The 22,587-nt window shown below is 44.3% G+C and overlaps 4 protein-coding genes across 7 annotated transcripts in view; all 4 read left to right on the top strand.

The window, feature by feature from the left end:
- Positions 1 to 25: 25 nt before the first annotated feature.
- lancl1 (LanC antibiotic synthetase component C-like 1 (bacterial)) lies at positions 26 to 7,294 on the top strand. The gene is made up of 10 exons (XM_069674972.1): positions 26 to 76; positions 419 to 537; positions 618 to 735; positions 2,048 to 2,258; positions 2,340 to 2,487; positions 2,673 to 2,819; positions 2,912 to 3,094; positions 3,454 to 3,630; positions 5,087 to 5,159; positions 6,788 to 7,294. Exons 2-10 carry the CDS (start codon positions 451 to 453, stop codon positions 6,862 to 6,864), a joined length of 1,221 nt encoding a protein of 406 aa, XP_069531073.1. The 5' UTR covers positions 26 to 76; positions 419 to 450; the 3' UTR covers positions 6,865 to 7,294.
- A 2,752-nt stretch (positions 7,295 to 10,046) lies between these two features.
- mylz3 (myosin, light polypeptide 3, skeletal muscle) lies at positions 10,047 to 14,198 on the top strand. Its single transcript, XM_069674974.1, has 6 exons — positions 10,047 to 10,138; positions 10,636 to 10,663; positions 12,079 to 12,222; positions 13,216 to 13,386; positions 13,507 to 13,584; positions 13,672 to 14,198. Exons 1-6 carry the CDS (start codon positions 10,136 to 10,138, stop codon positions 13,698 to 13,700), a joined length of 453 nt encoding a protein of 150 aa, XP_069531075.1. The 5' UTR covers positions 10,047 to 10,135; the 3' UTR covers positions 13,701 to 14,198.
- A 1,376-nt stretch (positions 14,199 to 15,574) lies between these two features.
- On the top strand, positions 15,575 to 19,091 carry acadl (acyl-CoA dehydrogenase long chain). The gene is made up of 11 exons (XM_069675340.1): positions 15,575 to 15,694; positions 16,324 to 16,503; positions 16,592 to 16,729; positions 16,806 to 16,970; positions 17,054 to 17,120; positions 17,194 to 17,358; positions 17,449 to 17,550; positions 17,671 to 17,784; positions 17,921 to 18,048; positions 18,129 to 18,215; positions 18,305 to 19,091. The coding sequence occupies exons 1-11, from the start codon at positions 15,621 to 15,623 to the stop codon at positions 18,396 to 18,398; spliced, it is 1,314 nt and encodes a 437-aa protein (XP_069531441.1). The 5' UTR covers positions 15,575 to 15,620; the 3' UTR covers positions 18,399 to 19,091.
- Positions 19,092 to 20,113: 1,022 nt separating this feature from the next.
- Positions 20,114 to 22,587, top strand: part of LOC138603306 (microtubule-associated protein 2-like) — a 62,002-nt gene continuing 59,528 nt past the window's right edge. For all 4 annotated transcript variants that reach the window (XM_069675002.1, XM_069675004.1, XM_069675003.1 and 1 more), the window contains exon 1: positions 20,114 to 20,153. The gene's annotated coding sequence lies outside the window, so the exon portion shown is untranslated. The remainder of the gene's footprint in view (positions 20,154 to 22,587) is intronic.

The following is a 22,587-nucleotide window of genomic DNA, read 5'->3' as shown; positions in this document are numbered from 1 at the left end:
CGCAAACTAATGCTAAAATCCCCATAGAAAAATCTCACGACGAAGAGCTAACAACAACAGTGCAGCACTTACAAAGGTATCTGAGCATGTATTAGTGCGTATTTCCATTCCAAGGTGTGACTTAAAATATAAAATACATCATTCGGATTTATAATGTATGGTTTTAACGACTCTAGCTGCACCAGCGGATGCTAGCCGTTTGCGTCAGCGGTGTAGCTAAGCTAACTAGATGCTGCAGCTAAGCTGTCATTAGTTTGTGTGTGGGGGTGTGTAGCCCTGCAAAAGAGCCGTTATGAGGCTCTTTAATCCGTTAAAAGATCGATAGCTGTTTTTGTCTTTTTGTCTATATAACTCTTCTTGTGCCTCCTCTGCGTTTTATTGCCTTATTTCTCTGAAGATGGTTTTCTATCTGACACAGGTATATCGCAGTGCAGCAGTGAAGCTGTGAAAATGGACACAAGAGCTTTGGTGAACCCATATCAGGACTATGACGGGAACCCTGCGTCCACACAGGCGTTGTTTGACAGCCAGGGGAAGGTAAAGCATGAATTGTGTTTCAGGTGAAGTGCATGTGATCCATGAAAACCTTCGTAACGTTGATTTTTCTGCACCTTCAGCTCACATCGGAGTTCGCCCAGCGGCTGAGCAGTACGGTCAGTGAGCTTCTGGCTGTCATGGAAAATGGGCTGAAGTCTGCTGACCCAAGAGATTGCACCAGTTACACCGGCTGGGCAGGTGATGACACCATTGCACACAGAATAGAATAGTAGAATAGAAAGCCTTTCAGTGCAATAGCAAACAAACAACAGCAACATATAGCATTCATACAGTATAAAAATATAACAGTGAGTCATTGCACAGATAATAATAAATATAAATATATATGAGTAGAAGGGGGAAGAGGAGAGGGTGCATATGTGCATGTGTGAGTTCAGGTCCTTTAGTCTATTTGCCCTTTTGATGCACCTGTAGCCCCTGCCAGAGGGCAACAGGTCAAACAGGAGGAAACCAGGGTGTGAGTTGTACTTTTGAAATGTTTTTCGCTCTGCTGAGGCAGCGGGAGTTGTAGATGTCAATCAGGGAGGGGAGAGGGCGGCCGATGATCTTCTGTGCTGCATTGATGACTCTCTGAAGCCTCCTTCTGTCTGCGTCGGTGCTGCTGGTAACAGTACCACACTGTTACGCAGTACGTCATCAGGCTCTCAATGGAAGAGCGGTAGAAGGTCACCAGCAGCTTTGCATCCAGGTTGTTCTTCCTGAGCACCCTCAGGAAGTGTAGTCGCCGCTTGATGACCGCTGTGATGTTCTCAGTCCAGGAGAGGGCAGTAGAGACGAGGACACGGAACACCGCGCCGTTAGTTTCAGGACCTCGTCTCTGTAGGCGGACTCATTCCCTCCTGAAATAAGCCCAACCACAGTGGTATCGTCAGCAAATTTGACAGTGATGTAATCTGGGTGTGGTAGCTGCTGCGTGGCAACGACATGTCAAAAAATATAGATGCACATATTATTGCGACTCTTGTTTCCGGCACTATTTGCGTTAAATATACATCTTTTCTGTACTTTATAAGACTGGTTTTAAGTGAGATAATCAGATTTCTTAAGCCGCTTTCCCTCTGGTCAAAATACCGGCTAACGCCCGTCTTTTTTTGCTCAGTGGGAAAGGTTACAGTTGGCATTCAGACCCCGGTCAAATGACTCTGCAGTAGATCCGGGTAATTATCGCCTCGGCTACCATCGGCATTGAAACCTGGGTCGACACGCTAATCTCCTACCGCTTCCCGGCGCGATGCTTAGCTCCGTCAGACGGTGACGCAGCAGTGGCAACAGACAATCGGCATCTATAAGTGGATCTTCCCGGGTCGGAAAAACTTGAACGTGCTAAATTTAGGTGGGAAAGAGGTATTGGGTCGCTTTACCATCTGCTGCTTCTGCATAAGAAATAGATAAATTTTTTAATACATAAAAAAAAAAAAATTGTTCTGGTTTAAAACAGGAAACTTTCTGGATCAAACAATAACTATGCATCACTATCTGTCATCCACAGGCATCGCTCTGCTCTACCTGCACCTCCACAATGTATTCAGGGAGCCGACCTTCCTTCAGAAAGCTCTAGAATACGTCATCCGCAGCCTGAACAGTCTGACCCGGCGCCATGACGTGACCTTCCTGTGTGGTGACGCGGGGCCTCTGGCTGTGGCCGCTGTCGTTTACTATCGTCTGCAGATGCCACATGAGAGCGACGACTGCATCATGAGGTCTGCGTCTAATTCCTTCTTCCTTCCTGTTGCTTTTTTTGCGTCTTCTCGTCCTCATTACGTACGTCTCTGTGTTCCCAGACTGCTGCAGTTTCACCAGACTGTCGTGAAAGGCTCAGGCGGGCTGCCGGACGAGATGCTTTACGGGCGGATGGGTTACCTCTACTCCCTCGTCTTTATCAACCAGCAGCTGGGGCAGGACAGGATCCCGCTGCAGTACATCCAGCAGGTTGGTCAGAAACATGCAACCAGAGTAAGAAAGAGGAAACGGAGCTTAGTTGTAGAAAAAACGTCTCAATTTCCTTGCTCATGCACCCATTGATGTCCGATTGCACTAATTTAACTCCACTGATTTCTTCCGATCGCACAGATTGTGCGTGTTTGTGAGGCTCGATGTGTTGTTTCCTCCCTCAGATCAGCGAGGCCGTGCTGGTGTCCGGTGATAGCCTCAGCAGGAAGTTCAGGGTCCAGAACCAGAGCCCGCTGATGTACGAGTGGTACCAGGAGCAGTACATCGGCGCCGCACACGGACTGAGTGGCATCTACTACTTCCTCATGCAGGTGAAACTGGCCTCAGGGTGGGATCAGAAGCAGCCCGTGTCCAGTCTTTTGGAGGCGTAATAACCTCTTTACTCTCCTCCTCCTCCTCGCAGCCGGGCTTCGTCCACTCGGAGGATTCTGTCCACCGGCTGGTGAAGCCAAGCGTCGACCACGTCTGCCGTCTGAAGTTCCCCACGGGGAACTACCCGCCCTGCATCGGCGACAACCGGGACCTGCTGGTGCACTGGTGCCACGGATCCCCGGGGGTGATCTACATGCTGCTGCAGGCACACCGGGTAAACAGGAAGTCTTATTTTGAAAGATGTACTTCATATCGGCAACAGGAGATCATTCATTTAGGCTTTTATTTTGGAGTTCATTTATGGGGTCACAGTGCCCTCTTGTGGTGAAGTTATGCTCTGTTTTATATGTTTGGTGATGCTTCAAATGTCCAGTGATTTTTATATATTTCCCCTTCAAAATAAAGGTCAGACTTCTGTGATTTATAAACTTCCACAGCATTTTGTCAATCCATTTCCTGTTTCAAAATAAGAGTAAAGAGAGGGAGAAATGACTACAGAAGTTTCCGGCTTTTGTGATTCATATATATATTTTTTAAGTCCCGTGTTTTCTTCTTCTATCGCTTTTATTTCAGGTGTTTGGAGTGCCTCAGTACCTGTACGACGCCCTGCATTGCGGGGAGGTTGTTTGGCAGTACGGCTTGCTGAAGAAAGGCTACGGTCTGTGCCACGGCGCGGCGGGTAACGCTTACACTTTCCTGGCCCTCTACCGGCACACGCAGGACCCCAAACACCTTTACAGAGCCTGCATGGTGAGAGAGACTCCACAATGCAGTAGACGCACGACTGATCGATTACATGTTTTATTCGCAGCCCTTATCTTAGTGAGAGCCCCGAGGTCTCGATTGTTGCTTTATTTGAAAGAGAGGAAGTTGTTCTGTCATCAAGTAAATACATTCATGAAGGGGCTGACAGCTGATGAAGCGGATTAAGGCCACAAGTGAATTTACTTAAAGTAATAATCTCGAAGATTTTCATTGAAATAAATGTCTGTTAAGTCTATATCTGTCCCCGAATGATACCTCTTTCCCGGTTGACGCAGGTTTTTCAGACCGAGGCAGATCCGTGTATAAATGCCGATTGTCTCTGTTCCCATTGCCAGTGGAGTATCCTCCTTGGTGGAGTGACCTTTCCCACTAAACAAAAAAGCCGGGTGTTAGCAGGCTTTTTGACCAGTGGGAAAGGGGCTTAAGGGAACACAATGGTGATTGAGCCGATGGCCCACTGATGAAAGCCTTTGCATTTGCAGTATTACAGACTGGGTGTCTGTGGCGACTTTCATCCCAAGCGGTGCCCAGTTAGTGACACGTTTTCCATCACCTAGCAGTGGTTGGTCTGCCAGAGAGGGTAGGCGGAGCTAAGCGGCTGCTTTTCTGCTCTCTGCAAGCGTTGCGAGTAAACAGTAATCTACTATGGCTGAACAAACAAAGAAAAGATGGATGACTACAGATACAACTTTAAAAAAATAGTGAAAATCCAAAGAAAAAGAAACAAATTGGACGCTCAGATGAAGATAAACACCTCCACACCCACAGACTCGGGGACTTTGTGTGTGAGTGCTTCGTGCTATCCTACAGTCGAATCATCAAGTGCCTGCAGGCTCTGATGCGGACACTTCAACACCAAGTTACGCACTTCCTGTGAGTCTGCGGCCTCTCCTGCGGGACTCCAGCCCCCCACTTAGTGTTCACAGATGTTCATACATTGAAGTCGTAACATTAAAGCCTCTCTGACTCTTGATAGTTTAATATGTAAACACTGTGATGTAAGACACACAAACAACCAATCATATCACAGTTTGCCGACCTCCAGCCTAAAAAACGATTCCATAAGAGAGGGAGCGCCTTTGATGTATATTGACAATAGGTTGGTGTCTGTCTGTTCCAGCTGTAACCCAAGCGAGCTGTTTGGATGCGCTCCAGGTGGCTCGGGTCCCACATGAACCATCATTAACATGAATCTATTCATAGAGGATGGAAACAGACTCCTCGGATGTCTCGTCTCTGTTACCCGGCATCAGAGCGACTTTGTGGCCCTAATGCGAAACCTCGACAGATGCTTGGATTTCACCGAGCCGAGCACAATTTTTAGCCGTTGTTGACATTGCTGCGCCGTTCTCCCGAGGCGGCTTAAATTAGGTTCAGTGTTGTGATATAACAGGAATGTTATTATGACACCGCCTCGCTCTGTCTGTGTTTGTCTCTGCAGTTTGCAGACTGGTGCATGAACTACGGCAGACATGGATGCAGAACGCCCGACACTCCTTTCTCACTGTTTGAAGGTAAAATGTGATGAAATGTCCCAAAAATATCCTCTTTTTATAACGCTTCACTGTAATTAGACTATTTAATTTGAGTTACGCAACATTTCTGTGTGTACAAGAAACAGCCACAATAATTATAGTTTGCTTCAAAGTTTGAAAAGAAGCTCATTAGTTCAGCTTGTAGTCGTCGTGCTGCCATGTTGCATAATCGTGCAGTCAGAGATGTAGTGATGCTCCAGCGTTTGCAGCACGAAGGTAAACACAAATGATCAAATATACAAGTGTTATTAAAGGTGAAGCAGGTTGAATATTTGGCTCAGCCCCTGATAGGATGATGACAGGGCTTGACATAAGCACTGGCCCGCACTGACGGTATGTTTTTAGATTAACTATTTAACTGGCCCGGTGTGCCAGTAGGATCCACAAGCCCGCAGTGTAAACAATAGCGTAGCCCTCCTGAGATTCACAGTCCCGACGGACGGGACTAATTACTTTCTACGCAGAATGGCTACTGTTGTCAACAACACGTTACACGCTACACTCGCAACAGAGCACCTGTCATTCTAGAACATGCTAATTGACGTTAGCAAGCTACCGCGGACTAGCATAAACACACACGTTAGATTTTCAGACGGGCCGTCACGTGAGGTGGCGAGTGTGTGTACTCCCGTTATCAGCTGCAGCTCGTCCCGGTGCACGTTAACGGACTTTTTAACGGCTACAGGAAGTAGGAGACGGTACGATTACGTTTCAAAAAGTTACTCTTACGAGCTAATCACGCTAATTAAACATACATTTGAACAGCGTCAGTAATGGTAGGTACAGCTTATAAGTGCAGCTATTACTACTTATTCATACGGGTGTCAGAGTTGCTGAACTAAGAGTGTTAAAGGAAGCCTCTTTATACCAATATGCTTATTTTGGTCTATTTTTATACGTTTATAATCGTTCCACAACTGACTGAACACATATTCAGTGATAACAACCCTTACATTAGGAGAATTTTACGTTGAAAAATTCTGAAATAACAGATTATCTCAGTTCCAGTGGTTTTAATGGCAGGGCCAGTGGATTTGGAAAGCTACTGGCCTGGAGTGCCAGTGGAAAATTGTGCTTATTGTCAACCCCCTGGATGAGATCAGAAATTAGCATTAAGAAGCTAAAGAGCTAGCAACTTTTTTCCCTTGGAGCCCCCACTAGCTCACTCACATGTACACCAAAACAATAAATTGAATAATTCCTAATCTTTAAATTAGCACCAATCAGCCGATAGTTTGCAGACGTGTGGCCTACAAAGTAGCTTCTACATTCGAATGAGGAACAAAGTATACAGACTTTTTTAGCTTTCATTTTCACCGTGTATTTTGTGCCGAGAACCACACACGTGCGTCATGCGTTTCAAATAACAATGAACACGTCACGCGGCCGTCACGCACGCCAGTGTTGCCCACAAAAGTGCACGCTGACCGGATGTGCTCAGCCACACACTAGGTTTTGACCTCGTCTTGTTCAGTGAGTATTGAAGGTCAAACAGACAGTTACTAGAGGGAGATAAGAAGTGAAATGAAATGCACCAAAATTTACCACAAAAATATAGTATAAGAGAGATCTTATTGTGTCTCTGTTTCATCACCTTCTGTTCGCAGGCATGGCGGGCACCATCTACTTCCTGGCCGACCTTCTGCAGCCGATGAAAGCCCGGTTCCCCGCCTTTGAGGTGTGAAAGTTTGAAGTTACAGGTAGTCCCCCCCCATCATCGCACACTGCAAGAAGAAGACGCACACTTTTGCTCTCATTCATAACAAAAAAAAAAAACCCAATCATCTCTATGAATTAAATTGTGGGACTGACTTCAGACATTGTGCCATGTTTTCCCTGCTCTGCACTTCTTTAAACTCGACATGTTATTAACAGAATCTACACAGCGTAAAAGTAAATACAAGTTAGCACTTAACAGTTTTTTTGTTCAAAAAGGAAACGGGCGCTTTAGTTTGCTACTCTGTTCCAGTGAAAGGTCGACAGCAAAGCTCGTAACAATGCACTAAATATACAACAGTGCATGCTTTGTCGTGTGTTAAGGCATTAACCCCTTGAGTGTAAACTGCTGCCTGTCCTTTGCACGGTCTGAGCAATAAATCATGTGTCTTTTTACAGCTGCTCGAGCTTGTTCTGGTGTTATTTTGCAGTTACACAGATTAGCCACAAGGGGGCAGCAGAGATCAGGCAACTTGTGGATGGATGTGTGACTTCCACTGGGCAGATTTAAGACATTTGGTCGGTGACAAAAGAGTAAATGGTCACTTTATTGACAAATTATGTGCAAATTAGGATGAAGAGAGGATAAAAAATGTCTCTATCTTGCAAGCTAATCCAGATATTACACCACCAAGTGTCTAAAATCCTCCGTCCAGTCCTCCACGGGCCACTTGGCTCAACCGCTCAAGTCTCGATTCCAAATAAGGCTCACGTAACCCCCCTGAAAACCAAGCGGCGACACAATGCCACCGCTCTTTTTTAAGCCCCCCTGGCCCAAGCTTCTTTTTGACATGACGCCAGCTGGAGGTCTTGGTTTGCTCACTCCACAGAGGGGGTGGGCAGGGGGGTCGTGATACTGTAGCTTGGACAGTCTTGAGAAGCGCTCATTTTCCACACCCTGCAGGAGAAACCGAACACCTCGGGGAGGAATGGGGGTAAAAATAGAGCTCATGTACGCCGGGGTAGGAGCTCCCGTCTCACAAATGTCCTCCAGCTCTTTGCTTCTTTGCTTGATACCGGTGGGACATGAACGCTCGGTGTCGCAAAGTTGATGACAAGTTAGAGGCTCGGACGGCAGCAGCTAGTCATATAGAAGTGAATTATCTAATCCTGCACACGGTGTCGGTGTGGATCTGTCTTCGATCTTCCGCCCAGCTGTGGCTCATTTTGAGCAAACTTTACCACAATTTTTTTTTTAGCTGTATAAACAGGTTTAACAGGTTTAAAGATTTGCATTCCTAAAAAAATATGTGGTTCATATGAGACACTGGAAAATGCTGCACAAGACTAAGCAAATTACAGGGAGTCAGTGGCCGGGTTATGAGTCTATTAGGTCATACATCATTTTAATGCGCTTATTCATCATTTTCAAACAATTATACCAAAACAAAGGGACCACAGAGCGATTAGACCGTCAGTGGAATTGGACAGCATAGAAATTATTCACAAAAAAATACGATATTTACTATTTATGAGGAAATAATGTCAAGCTGGAGGCCAGTATGACAATATAATGTGTCAGTTTATAACATTTATCTTCCAAATATCCATGAAAAACTACGTTTTAATACAATAGATAAATTCTTCAACGAATTCTGCTGCTTTAGTAATAAAAATTAAACAGCAGTACTCTTGATTTTGGCGCCCCCTGTGGACAAATCCGTACCTCTTATCTCTTTGCTGATTTTGTCCTGTACATGCTCCATCACCCAGCAGTGGTCGGTCTGCCGGGGAGGGTAGGCGGAGCTAAGCGGCTGCTTTTCCGCTCTCTGCAAGTGTTGCGAGTAAAACGTAATCTACTATGGCTGAACAAACAAAGAAAAGATGGATGACTACAGATACAACTTCAACAAGAAGTGAAAATCCAAAGAAAAGGAAACAAATTGGACGCTCAGATTTAGAAGAGTTACAACCGGAGCCAGCCGTGGACGTCACACATGCGACACTGTCTGGATATCTGGGAAGTGTGCTCCCGCAATTACCGTTTATCGCCAACGAGAACAGATCTTCGAGATTAACAGTCACTCATTTTAAATATTTGCTCTGGAAAATGTGAACAAAGGCAGCGTGCAGTTAATCGTTCGTCTGACGCCTATGCCCCGTCCCCAGCGGTTTCAGGCATTAAAAATAAATTTAAAGAAATAATCAATGTCGGTGATGGTCTGGTTTGCTTTTGTAGGTCATATAGAGTCATCAGAATGATTTCAGTCCAGCGAAAAACTCCTCACAGGAGCTTTAATCAATGTGTTTCCATGTTTGAGTCAAAATAATCAATAAAAGTGTGAAAAATTTGTGTAATTTCTCCTGTTTTTGCATGCAGTCATTTCAACACAAAACCAATCAGAACTGTACCCTTGTGAGTTTCTATTAAAGCAAAAGTTTTCTGCCTGTACTGCATTCATACCTTCCTTTTTCATATTGCTATCAGCACCATGGAGAGCTCTGATCCGTCTGTGATCTGTGCACACTTCAATTAAACCTCCGCGAATGATGCAACAAGTCTTTACTTCTGGGTAACTTAAACTATTATGATCGTTTTAGAAACTCACTCATGTGCAATTTTATGTCCATCCAGTTGCCTTTGGGATACATCCAGGACAGGTTCATCTATCACTCTAAGTTTTTAGGAGCTGTCCATTGAAAAGTGATCAGATCCACCTTTCAAGTAAACTACTGAGTCTTTGAACACCTGCCTGATTGGACCCAAGTTTTCAAACACTTTTTGCCCTGCTGTTATTTAACCATAAGAGGAGGAGCGGGGTTTAAAAATACCGCCTTGTAAATGATCTCTCTGCGCTCGGAGCCCCTCTCATGTGGGCCACTAGGAAGCTGAGTTTCTGCATTTTCACCGACAGTTCATTGCTCTATCTCTTTCCAAAAGAGAAACTTAATTTTAAGTAAATTAAAGCATTTTTTCTGCAGAAATTATCTGGCAAACTTTGTCTCGTGACTCAAGATTGGGAACAGAGTCTTGACACAGTTATTCCTCCTTCTAAATTTAGCCCCGTCCCCTTCTAAAGGCCTACTCCCACAGCTCTGAGAGAGCGCAGCTCTCCTTTCCGTTTGCCCTAAGAAAGTTAAAGATGTTCCAACGTGTCATCTGATCCGCCGCATTAGCATACGTGACATCACGCCCCCGTGATACATAAGAGGGCGGCTTGGACGATGGCTCAGGACCACTCTGTCTCGGGAGTCCAGCTTCTCTTCTCCTTACTTTCCTCCAGCTCCAACTCTTCAACATGGTGTGTACAAAGTTGTGTTTTTGGACCTTTTGGGGGGGGCGGTACCAGTGGAGTTACTTTTTTTGGCACCCAGGGACGATGTTTGTGGCATGAGTTTGGATTTATCTCTCCAAAATTGCCCCAAACTGTATTTGTATCGCTGAAATCAAGCTAGGAACGAGAAATCAAGACTTTTGATACTCTTCTGAAACAGTTTATAAAGAAAATGAAGCTTAAAAGTTGCTACCTTGGCCAAGAGCTACTGCCTTAAAATAAACCATATTTGTATAATTGGTATCTGCTTAGACTTATATTGAATAATTAAGAGGAATTCGTCTATAATTTTACCAAAAATCACGTGTTTAGTGCAGTTTTGGGCAATAATTCTTGCATAATCCGTATTTTGAGCGATATCTTTACTCATAAACCATTTTCTCTGTGTTTCGTGTGTTTGTGTGTGCGTAAATGTTCCATTCTGTTCGTCTACACGTGCGTTTCTGTGTATTTCCATGTGACAGACTGAGTTCACACCGGACCAGATTGAGGGTAAGTGAAGGAACAGCGAGATTCATCCTAATCCCTTCCAAATTTCTTGGCATGTGAAGAATCCCGCTCTTTTGCCATCATGCGCCGTGACATTTACTTGCAGCAGGAGACGCAGCATGCCTTCCAAATCTTCCGCCTGTCATCTGTCATTTTTGTGATACTCAAAGAGTAGTTCCGGAGTTAAACCTTTAGTCCAAATTAGCTGCTAAAAGGTCGTAGGGATGAAGAAAGCACCAAGCTCAAGATCCAGCGTGTCGGACATGCCGTGCCACGGACTTGTGCAGCTGTCGAGGAGGATTTGAGACATGTCTATTCTAAGCCGACCTAGCCTTGTCTTGCAACCCACAGTGGCCCTTGCACAGCAGAGGTGTAAATTGCCAGGTCAAGGTTTAAGATGTGCCCTCTTACAGAAGGAATCCAAACTGCAATCCATTAGCAGCATCGCCAATCCTTTTGTTGGGTGCTGAAAGACGTGTCCTCTATGAAAGTACCTTGTGTTTGGTGGAAGGCATTTGTTTGGGGTCTCCCAATGGGTATACCCAATTTTGATTGGTTTAATTGGGTATTTTCCTTTGTTCTGGTTTTACACATCATTAAGAAGTGGTATAGTTTGAGATTTCCCATTTGGGCGTCTTTGAGTTGCAGGGAAAAGCCTCAAAAGTTCTTCCAACTAAGTTCGTTTTGTGCAAATTCGCGTTAAATTTGGCTATAAATGCACCCAAATTGAAAAGTGCCATTTCTGCACATTCGCTTAAAGTTCTCCCACGAGTCGGTGACATGCTACCACGCGAGATAAGGGTTTGATTACGTCGCAGTCAGCAATCTCATGTTCTACTCGAGCATGGCCGTGGGGCCATGCCTCTATATGGCAGGGGTTACTCCACCGTGGGGGTATCGGTTTACTCCCAAAGTCGCCTTAAATTCCTCCGCAATGCAAGTGGAGGGCAGGAATGGGGAGGGGTTAGAAGGGGAGGAGGGGGTGGGTGCTGGTGGCACAGCTGCACCTGCTGTTCAGAAGCAGCACAGGAGCATTAATCCATCAAAAAGGTCACTTTGAGTCGGCTCTGGGGTTCGATTCACAGACCCTTGTTCAGGCCCCAGTTGCTGCCTTCCTCATTTCTGCTGCTTGGGTTCAGCTGTCACACCCAGTGAGCCTGGAACAATGACAGGAGTATGCTGTCTTTGATCCTGCTGCACATAGCTGCCTGAGCTGACTAAGATCCCTGACTCTAACACCCAAACCAGACATACCAGATGTAGCAAATATAGCTTTTTGATGGCATCGCAAAAGGGATTCTTTACATGTCCAATGCCCTTGAGATGTCTTTTACCATTTGCTTTGATACACAGTCATGTATTTTTTGTGTCAGTACATGTAACTAATAAAGTTTTCTTTTGATTCCCCTCCCGACCAGACTTCAAGGAGGCTTTCGGTCTCTTTGACAGAGTTGGTGACAGCCAGGTGGCCTTCAACCAGGTGGCTGACATCATGCGTGCTCTGGGCCAGAACCCAACCAACAAGGACGTTGCAAAGATTCTGGGCAACCCAAATGCTGATGGTAGGACCCAAATGCAGACGAAACAAAGACAAAGCTACACTATTATGAGATAATAACTGCTAGTAGTGCTAGTAGCATTCGGAAAGAGTCCTTAATTCTGAAAACTTTCAAGCTAATGTTTGCTAGCAGACCAAGCAAGGTTGAATAATTCTTTGACCCAAAAACATTGACAGAAAACAATCTAGCTTTGAAGTATCAGGACTAATTAATTAAGATAAATGCTGAAACATAGTACCACAGGAGAAGACTCCTTAAGTTAGCTTATTTTTCGTTTTGCTACCAAACAAAGCTAGGTTGTATTAGCAAGAAACTTTAGCTACTTCCTGGTATAAGTTGGTCGAAATGGTCTTTCTATGACCCCAAACAGTCTAGCCTCAAATTTACAACACTTACATGAGATAGAGATCATTCCTGAAACATAGCCGTGCAAAATAGAGTCCTCAAGTCAGAGAACTCTCAAGCTAATGTTTGCTAGCAGAACAAGCTAGTTTGTATTAGCAAGAATGTACTTTCTATGACAGCCAAAACATTGACAGAAAATAGTCTAGCTTCAAAGCATTTAGACTTCCATAAGATAATGAAAGCTAAAACATTAGCATTAGGAAAAAGTCCTTTAATCTGAGACCTTTCAAGCTAATGTTTGCTAGCAGACCAGGCAAGGTTAAATTAGCAAGAACCTTAAGTTTACTTTCTGGTAAAAGTTGGTCAAAATGGTTTTTCTATGACCCCAAAATAGTCTTCAACTTCTTCAGACTTTTGTAAAATAAAGATGAAAGCTCTGAGAACTTTCAAGCTAATGTTTGCTAGCACACTAAGCTTGGTTTTGTTAGCAAGAACTTTAGGTGTACTTTCTTGTTAAACTTACTTACACTGGCCTTTCTTTGACCCCAAAACATCGACAGAAAGCTAAACACTCTGTTTATTGGGGTTTTGTTGCTCTAAGATGAAAGCATGTGTTATAACGCTGTCCTCCATGTGACATTTGTCATACAGACATGGCCAACAAGAGAATCAACTTCGACGCTTTCTTGCCAATGCTGAAGGAAGTCGACGCAGTCCCCAAGGGTAGCTACGATGACTACGTTGAGGGTCTGCGCGTCTTCGACAAGGAGGGCAACGGCACAGTCATGGGCGCTGAGCTGCGTATCGTGCTGTCCACCCTGGGTGAGTCTCAAGTCACCTTCCCCAAATATAGAAGCGCACAAATATAGATTGCTTAGCTCGCACAGTATGCTAGCATGTGGGCGGAACAGACTCCTGACACGGATGCTTGTAAATCCACAGGAGAGAAGATGACCGAGCCCGAGATTGAGGCCCTCATGGCCGGCCAGGAGGACGAGAACGGCAGTGTGCACTATGAGGGTAAGCTTTTATTTCCCAGCATGCCTTTCTTTTCCTTTTCACAAATAAGTCGTGCTAATGTTTTAACATTTGGGTTTCTTTCTTCAGCTTTCGTCAAGCACATCATGTCTGTTTAAGAGGCCAGCAGTAGGAGTGCTGAAGAAACTGTAGCTCACCTACAGACAGCCCGACAGTGTTCAGGACATCTACACTGTGTCAAAGACCAACCAAGGAAAGACAAGGACTATGTACAAGGGATGTTGACGCAAACCCATCTTGTTGTTTTATTTTGTTTTCCTTTCCATTTCGTCTCAAACCCTCCTCTAACTCGGGACATCGCCATCAACTCTCCATTGTAGACCCCCATCACTCGGCCTCTACTCCACCCGGGGCACGTCTCCACTTGCCGCATGGGGTGAGGAACGGGGGAGAAGGGGTGACCGCTCATCAAGTGAGGGTAGATCCCTAACCTTCCCACCGCCACCTCATTCAGTCACGCCATCACTGGCCCAGCAATGCCAAAGGTGCTGGAGAAAGGTTGTGGATAGACCGCCAAACGTCTCCCACTTCCCTGAAAAGTTTTATTTATTGTCACTCTGTTCATGTCAGAATAAACTTTTCCAACGTACATCCCACCTGGGTTGGTTCTTGATCTCTCATTGTTCACACACAATATAAAACGTTCAAAATATTTCAAAATAAAAGCGTGACCAGGTAACTTTTGAAAGCCAAAATAAAACATCAATTCTCTTAGAAATTAACAGATGAATTCATGAGCATTAACTCAGAATCAGCTATATTAGCCAAGTGTATGCACACATACAAGAAATTTGACTCCAACCTGCTTAAAACCGGAGTCAAATTCCTTGTAAGTGTGCACCTACTGTGTCCGTAGGTATAAATAAACCTACTATTTTGTTCATATAAGTAGGCGTAGGCTAAGTGTACATAGACATATAAAGCCAGGTGTTTCTGTAAGCTGTAAGCAATACAGTAATGCAAAGAGATTAATATTGAATGGATCTACATGTAGTTGTGGTGGAAACACCATGTACAGCTATAGAATTTGGATTAACATTGATGGACTTACATGTGTTCAAAATGACACAATACTTTAGTAGTGTTTATCCCTCTGTAATTGCACATGTATCCAAGATGGCTGCTCCTCAGCAAAAGTTACACAGGCTAGCTTTAAGGTGTGAAATTTAGTCTTGATAGAGCTGCAGAAAAAAATTAATATTTTCGTATTCAGTGATTTTGTGACGTTGACAAAGTCTGCCCCCTTGTGGTTAAATGAGGTAGTGAACAGACGTTTAAACGGCTTGTGTTACTTTCGAGTACAGCCAAGGATTTACCATCATGCATTGTGATACATACATAATGCAGTGTCTCTTAAATTTCCCTGATAAAATATTGATTAATTTCTGCACAAACAAAATTATATTGTTATTTATACATGCGAATCTAGGACGTTTTAGTCTCGTGTTTCCCATATTTCTCTTATGCTGCTGGATACAAGCTAGCGGCATTTCCTTTTTTTGTTCCATATAGATACGTGATTATTTTAAATGTACACTTTTATTAACGCTTATCTGAAAAGGGACAGCGCTTAAAATACATTTATTGTATTATTATTTCGCGTATGTATGCAACAATCGTTTCCCTACCAACAGGTGTCAGAGTTGAGCGAGGAAAGATCTACGGAGATTCGGAGAAGAAGAAATCTGTCTGCGCTGAGAGAGAAAAAAATACAGGGAGTCTTACTCTGCTGCTTTTGTCGCGGAGAAAACCTAAATCTCTTAAAGTGGGAAAACTTGCCGTATACGGTGGTGAAATGTTACTCAGTACGTTTAAAAACTAGAACTTAGAGGTATTTATACTTTAATTGAGTATTTCCATCTATGCAAGCGTATGCTTCCATCCTGCTCCATATCAGAAGAGGACCCAGAAACTGACGTGACGTGATCTGTCTCGACGTTTCTTTTACTCAGACGATCTGTGTCTTGTTTGCTTGAATCTTTACCCTTGTTAGTTTGTTGACGCTGTTCGGTCGGAAAATGATTAAAACGGGTCTTTTGGGGCTGAGAAATGTCTTCGGGCGAGGACAGACGCTCTCTGCGGCTGCTGCAAGGTGAGATACAGCCTAAATTATGAATGTTTAATGTCATTTTCAAGTCCTGTTTTCTTAAAATAAAATGGACAAACGCCACAGAAATAGCATCGAAATTATATTTTCATGCCAAGTTCCTAACGTTACTTTTTGTTTAAGTAGTTATGTGAATGCTTAATAGGCTACTGTAGGGTTGTCTTGAAAAGAAGGACCTTTCTTTTGTGCTGTGATTGACGTACCCTCGTCGACCTTTGACACACTTTCTACCTATGACAGTCTATGATACCTATGACATGGAACTTGTAAAATAGACGGAGTTTTCATTTGAAAAACTCATATCCAGAAATGAACTAAAACGCTTACAATAAAGTAAAAGTAGTCTTAGCGTTATTATGTTACAATTTCCTTTAATTTATTATTTAAAAATAATAATGTCAACGTACCGCTTCTTTAAGATATTTACTAAACATGTACTTTAATTTATTACCTTTTTAGATTTTCGAGGTTAGAGCAAACACAGTCACCTTTTTATGACAGAAATCTTACTAACATTATAATCCAACACAACACAATAAACATATGCTCATGTTAGCTTCTTTAAATTAGCCACCTGCTAGCTTTCAAGATTAAATGTCTGTTTTTCCTCTCAGGCTACAGCACAGTCAGGCCCAGTCGCTTGGACAGCCTGTCCCATCTACACGCCTAGAGACCTCCAGCGCCAAGTCCCTGATGGACATCGGGACCCGTCGGATCTTCAACGAGGACCACGATCTCTTCAGAGAAAGTGTGCGGCGCTTCTATCAAGAGGAAGTGATTCCACATCACAAGGAGTAGGTGGATCATAAGTGGACTCCTTATTAAACCTTGTTTTTCAATCTTTTTCATGCCTCACTGCTGTCCCTTTTCCCCTCGCTTCAGGTGGGAGAAGGCGGGTCAGGTGAGCAGGGAGTTGTGGGAGAAAGCTGGCGAGCAAGGCATGCTGGGAGTTTTGATACCAGAGCACCACGGCGGAATTGGAGGAGACCTGTTCTCTGCCGCCGTCACATGGGAGGAGCAGTGAGTACTTCAGTCACGTCTTAGATCAAACTCTTAAAACAGGCTTTTTTTAAATGGGGTTTTGTTCTTCCTCCAGGATGTACTCCAACTGCTCAGGCCCGGGCTTCGCGCTGCACTCTGAAATCGTCATGCCTTACATCATCAACTACGGCAGCAAAGAGCAGATCGATCGCTTCATTCCTGAGATGGCTGCTGGGAAATGCATCGGCGCTATTGCGATGACTGAGCCCGGAGCAGGCAGGTCAGGACTCGAGCGGTTATGTAACATCGAAGAATCCAATGAAAGCATGTTGCTTTGATGACGCGTCCGCTTCTTTTTTTCAGTGATCTTCAAGGCGTGAGGACGAACGCCAAAAAGGATGGCAGCGACTGGATCCTTAACGGCAACAAGGTACTGAGTCAAAGACGGCAAACAGATATTGTATTTGATCCGAGCGTTAGCTTGAACTCGTCTTCCTGTCCAGGTGTTCATCACAAACGGGTGGATGGCCGACCTGGTGGTGGTGGTCGCTGTGACGAACCGCGAGGCGAAGACGGCAGCGCACGGCATCAGTCTGTTCCTGGTGGAGGACGGCATGAAGGGCTTCCAGAAGGGGCGCAAGCTGGAGAAGATCGGGCTGAAGGCGCAGGTATCAGACCTGTACTCAAACTTCTGCTGAAGGTTTGACGTCAGGATACTTTTATTATTTGGTCTGACAATTTTTCTTCTTCTTTCACAGGATACAGCTGAGCTGTTTTTTGAGGATGTGCGGCTTCCGGCTAGCGCCCTCTTGGGGGAACTCAACAAGGGTTTCTTCTACCTGATGAAGGAACTTCCTCAGGTGAAAAGAGTCCTGTTTACATCCCTCAATCTTCCAACTCATGGGAACTGTAGTTTCAAAACTAAGCCCCCGAAATAGAGGCAAAATACTAACTTGATGGTCCATTATTTTCTGCTGTAGGAGCGTCTGTTGATTGCTGACATGGCCATAGCGAGCGCTGAGTTCATGTTCGAGGAAACCAGGAACTACGTGATGCAGCGGAAGGCTTTCGGCAAGACCATCGCTCACCTTCAGGTCTGTATTACAAGGCTTTCATAAGGTGTTTAGTCAATCCATGCTGTGTTCTTCTTTCCCGCTAATGTGTTGCTGGCGTTGGAATGAGAGTTTTTCTTCAGGAGAATACATTTTGCGTCTAATTTTGTCCTCGCAGACTGTGCAGCACAAGCTGGCCGAGCTGAAGACTGAGATCTGCGTGGGCCGATCCTTCATCGACAACTGCCTCCAGCTCCACGCTGAGAAGCGCCTGGATCCCTCCACGGCGTCCATGGGCAAGTACTGGTGAGGATCTGTCTTACCAGCGTCATACCTCAAAGCTCGCCAAGTTGCTTTTGTTGCTAATATCTTTTTATGTTGTCCAGGGCATCTGAACTCCAGAACAAGGTGGCCACTCAGTGCCTGCAGCTCCATGGTGGGTGGGGCTACATGTGGGAATACCCCATTGCAAAGTAAGTGCGCATTCCCGCTGTAAAGAAAGGTTGTTCTTGTTATTCCAGCACATTAACAAGTCCCCAAACTTGTTTTTCCGTCTCCTCAGGGCCTTTGTCGACTCCCGTATTCAGCCCATCTACGGAGGCACCAACGAGATCATGAAAGAGCTCATCGCACGCACCATCGTCAGCCAGAAGTGAGACATTAAGGTGCTTTAACGGTGGAGGAGCACTTGGGAAAGTTGGGTGGTTTGCACGCAAATTGTCTGAGAATGGTTTTAAGTACGTAAATTTGTTAGGAACAAAATGCACTCTAATGCAACACAATACACCTGGGGGGTTTGCAGCTACAGCCATGCTTGTTCTGGTAGCTAATTGTGGCTAATGCTCCTACATTTTAGCATTAAGCATTATGATGTAATTGTTATTTGTGGCCACCAGGGGGAGCCGTTCTGCAACAGTAACAGAGGAGCTTAAACGAGAAATAAGGAGGTTGACAAATGAGTAAGAAAGTGATCGAACAAAGGCGCATTTAACCTGAACAAATTTTTCATTCATAACTTCACTAAAATAATGACCTATTTTTATATGTGTGATCTGTGCATTTGCAGCTCACTGTAGTGTTAGTTGCGTGTGTATATACTGAAGTGAAAAATAACAGATTCATTGTAAAAGAATGTTTATTGATTGCCTTTGTGTACGATATTTACTGACAAAATAGTTTTAGTTATCGCACCCACATGCCTTCATTTCACTGAAAATGTGATCAAATAAATATGGGTCAGTGTTCATATTTACAATATTAAATATCTGCATTCTTGAGTTATGATTTTAAGCAGTTACGTCAGTATTGCCTCATTTAAATGAACAAAAAAGTAAAAGTTTTTGACAGCAGATTGTGTTGTATCTTTTGTTTTTCCATACTTAACATACAAGGCTATACATGTTGGAAAAATCGCCACATTTGCAGATGAGAACTGGTATTGGAGGTACGTTTTGGAGAGGGTGTAAGGAATATAACAGCTTAAGCATCCCCGGTGCAGTGTCTACTTCCCACCAATAGATGGCAGCAGTTGCATTAAGGAAGCTGGTGGAGGAGTGACAAATGACCATGCTTCCTTTTGACTCCATTGCAGCAGAAGGCAAAAGCAGACTGTTGAATGTGACTGAATGATAAAAAGCATATTTTACAAAGTTTTCATCTCATCTCATGCACTTTAGGGATGCTAATTACCATATTACCTAATTATTAACCCAGAACTTCTGTTTTTTCTGACATATTTAGGCATCAATCTTTCTGTTTCTCTAAAAGTAAACGGCACAGCACGATCACCATTATCTCTATAATGCATTACCATGCATTTACACCCTTGTGGATCTGGCGCACGTGCCTGTAAACAGCACAGCATGCCAATCTGATCGTCTGGTGCAGACAGCATCCCCACCACCCGCCTCACCTGGGGGGGGATAGAAGTGCAGCTACTGCTCACTGATGCAACTTCTACCCTGCCCCTCCTTTCCTTCTCTCCCCTTGGCATCACATCCACACTATCCCCTTCCCCTCTCTCCCCCCTACTTTTCCATCTTTCCTTAGCAACAGCCACACCCCTGTGCTTCTTCAGCTCTGCAACCATTTCCACCGCAGACTTCCTCCCCCCTTTCAGAATAATATAACAATGCAGAAACCCTGGACATCTCACGTTGCACCTGCTAGCTTCATATCAGTGTACATGTGTGTGTTTTTGCATGCAATTGTTGCACAAATTTCATATAACAAGGAGGGATTTCCTTGCATGAATGATGCAGCCACAGAATCCTCCTGCGCCTCTACTGGTGCACTTACGGTAGCTTAATTTGCGATGGGAGGGATCAGAGGGCCCCGTACCGCTCTCATTGTCACTCCAGCTCCCTTCACACACAAGGGTATTAGTGCCGCTCAGCAGCCTAAAGCTCCAGGTAAGAGCTCGAGCTCTTTGTTTATCATTTACGGGGAAATGAGACGTTATGATCGCTCAAACCGGCATGCAAGTGGAGTTTGTGCGCTTTTAAAAGAACACTTGCAGCTGCAAAAGTAAAGAAAAGACAGGTTAAAGTGTAAATTAATGTTGCAGTTGCTTTTGTGCACGAGCGCGTCATGTTGGATGTGCAGTTATGTGATTTTAGGGATGTGAAATGCTTTAGATGTATCACAATCTGCACAGTTTTAGGATTTGTAATGCAATGTCGCTATTCAAGGAAGATGCGTGGTTACAAAACAGATAAAGTTCATGTGAGGGGAAAAAAAGCGTTAAATTGTGTTTAATTTGCGCCAACCCGCTGCGTCCTGATGCGACGCTCGTGCTGCTGCAGAAACCTGCGCCTTTTGTTCCTGTCCACGCCTGTATGGTGCTGAAACCGGCGCTGCTCCCGGCTTTACACTGCAGCATAAGGTGTCAATAAAGGCGGTGACTTAAACATGAAAAGGTGCAGGTTATTTGAGTCATCTCGGCGCATAAAGATGTTCTGGCGCATTTTTTTTTTTTTTTTTTGCTCATAGATGTTGGAGATGGGAGTAGCCCGGCTTGTAGTTGGCATCTTGTCTGATGCCCTTGCGGTTATTACCAGCTTGCATCAGCAAAAGGAGGCATGACTTGCCTTTGGTGTGCATACGTTCAAAAACACATTGCATCTTAAGCACAATGTGGTATCTGGTGACATTGATCGTCATCATTCTGTTGTATTCTTTATGTCTGCAGGCGATAATGGAATTTAAATGTCTGTTTTTCATTTCAAGTCATCATGAAATGTCCAGACTTTCATTAAGCATGGATATCCTCTCCAAACAGGCCCCCCCCTTTCAGTGTCGCACCAGCCCTGAAACATGCCGGGGGGAAGCAGGAACTGTAGATTTCCCATGTCTGGATGTGAAAACATTCCTTTATGAAAAGGAATTAACGCTCCCACGAAACTGCGCTCCATTTTTGTGTTAGCACATTCCTGTTGCCGTCCCGTAACACCCTGGTTGTATGGATATATATTATAAAAACAGCACTTTAATAATATGCAGATGATGAATTTTGAGTGCAGTCAAATGTTGACTCTGAGGTGTTGCAGTGTTGATGGATTCGCAGTCAACTTCCGCCTTGGTTTGAGGTTAAGTAACCTGAGACATAGTAAAGTAAAGCGTATTTGCTTGTTCAATAAGATTTAAATTGATTGAAATCTAAGAGGTCAGTGGATGTCAATTAACCTCACATTAAGCGCAAAGAATGGGCAGAAAGCTCCGACCAAACATGCATTTAAATGGCGTTAAGTGGAAACTCCTTCGCCCATTTCAAAGCAGATTATGTGTTTTTTGGCTCGAGCCAAATGGAGGTTGACAAAGTGCATTACGACGAAGATGTGTGTCAGGTTTCACCTACTTCTCCTGCAAGGAACAAGCCTCTACAAGGCCAGATTGGGCTGAGTGTAATCACTGGTGGATGGAGTAATTGACGTGACCTTAATCACGATACAACAGGTCGGGTTAGTGTCTGCGTGTTTAAGCTATGAAGACTGATTTAAATCTAAAATGTAACTCTAGTGCGCTCTGTCTGTGTTTGTGAGCCATACGTTGAGCCCCGTCTTGCTTTTCCGACCGCTACGAAACCCAATCCGTCTCCTTTGCACCACGCGGGAACGCTAAGTACATTTCCCAACATCAATTCTGGTTAGGTGAGCAGTCACGAAAGCCACAGAACCACTGTGCGCTCCACTGAAATTAAGACATGCCATCTTTGAGGAATTGTTTAGAGTAGAGATCAGTTTCTGGATTTGTTTGTTTAATGGATGTAAACTGGTTCAACTCTCTGCTTGTTTGTGGAGGAGCGTGTTTACTTCAATGGGTTTTGGAGGTATTTAAGTGGTGATTTGTTTTTGCATTCTAGGTTAGTGTACACGAAATAGGTGAACGCAGGTGTAGTCGCAGGTGTTGGAGGACTCAGGATGCCTCTTCGGCCCCTGCTGCCCTTCCTTAAACGCGACAGGTGTCTAATGGGAGCTGGCAGAACTGTGCTTTAGCACACGATTAAGTCCCGACTGTGAGAGGGAACTAATCTAATTCAAATACGTCACAGGAACAAACGGCCCACTGACTTGCATGGGGAGCGCACACACGTGCTCTCTCAAACAAACACCCTGCTTCTTGGCATACTTGAATGTTTTTTGGGCATTTCGGAACTTTGTGTTTGAAAAGAGGAAGAACAACCGATTGCTAAGTCTAGCTTTTTAAATGAAAGGTTTTGCTGCTCTTTGGTCATGTATTGACAGTTAATAAAGAGTCTGGTGTTTGGGCTGTCAGTTGGACAAAAGAAGCAATTTGAAGACGTCACTTTAGGCTCTTGGAGTTATTTATAAGCTTATTTTCACAATG

Source organism: Semicossyphus pulcher, unplaced genomic scaffold (assembly GCF_022749685.1).
Source record: "Semicossyphus pulcher isolate SPU_LCO1_2020_fin unplaced genomic scaffold, fSemPul1.0.p SCAF_24, whole genome shotgun sequence".
NCBI classification, from domain to species: domain Eukaryota; kingdom Metazoa; phylum Chordata; class Actinopteri; order Labriformes; family Labridae; genus Semicossyphus; species Semicossyphus pulcher.
Note: the sequence above shows the minus strand (reverse complement) of the source record. Positions and strands in the feature narration are given on the sequence as shown.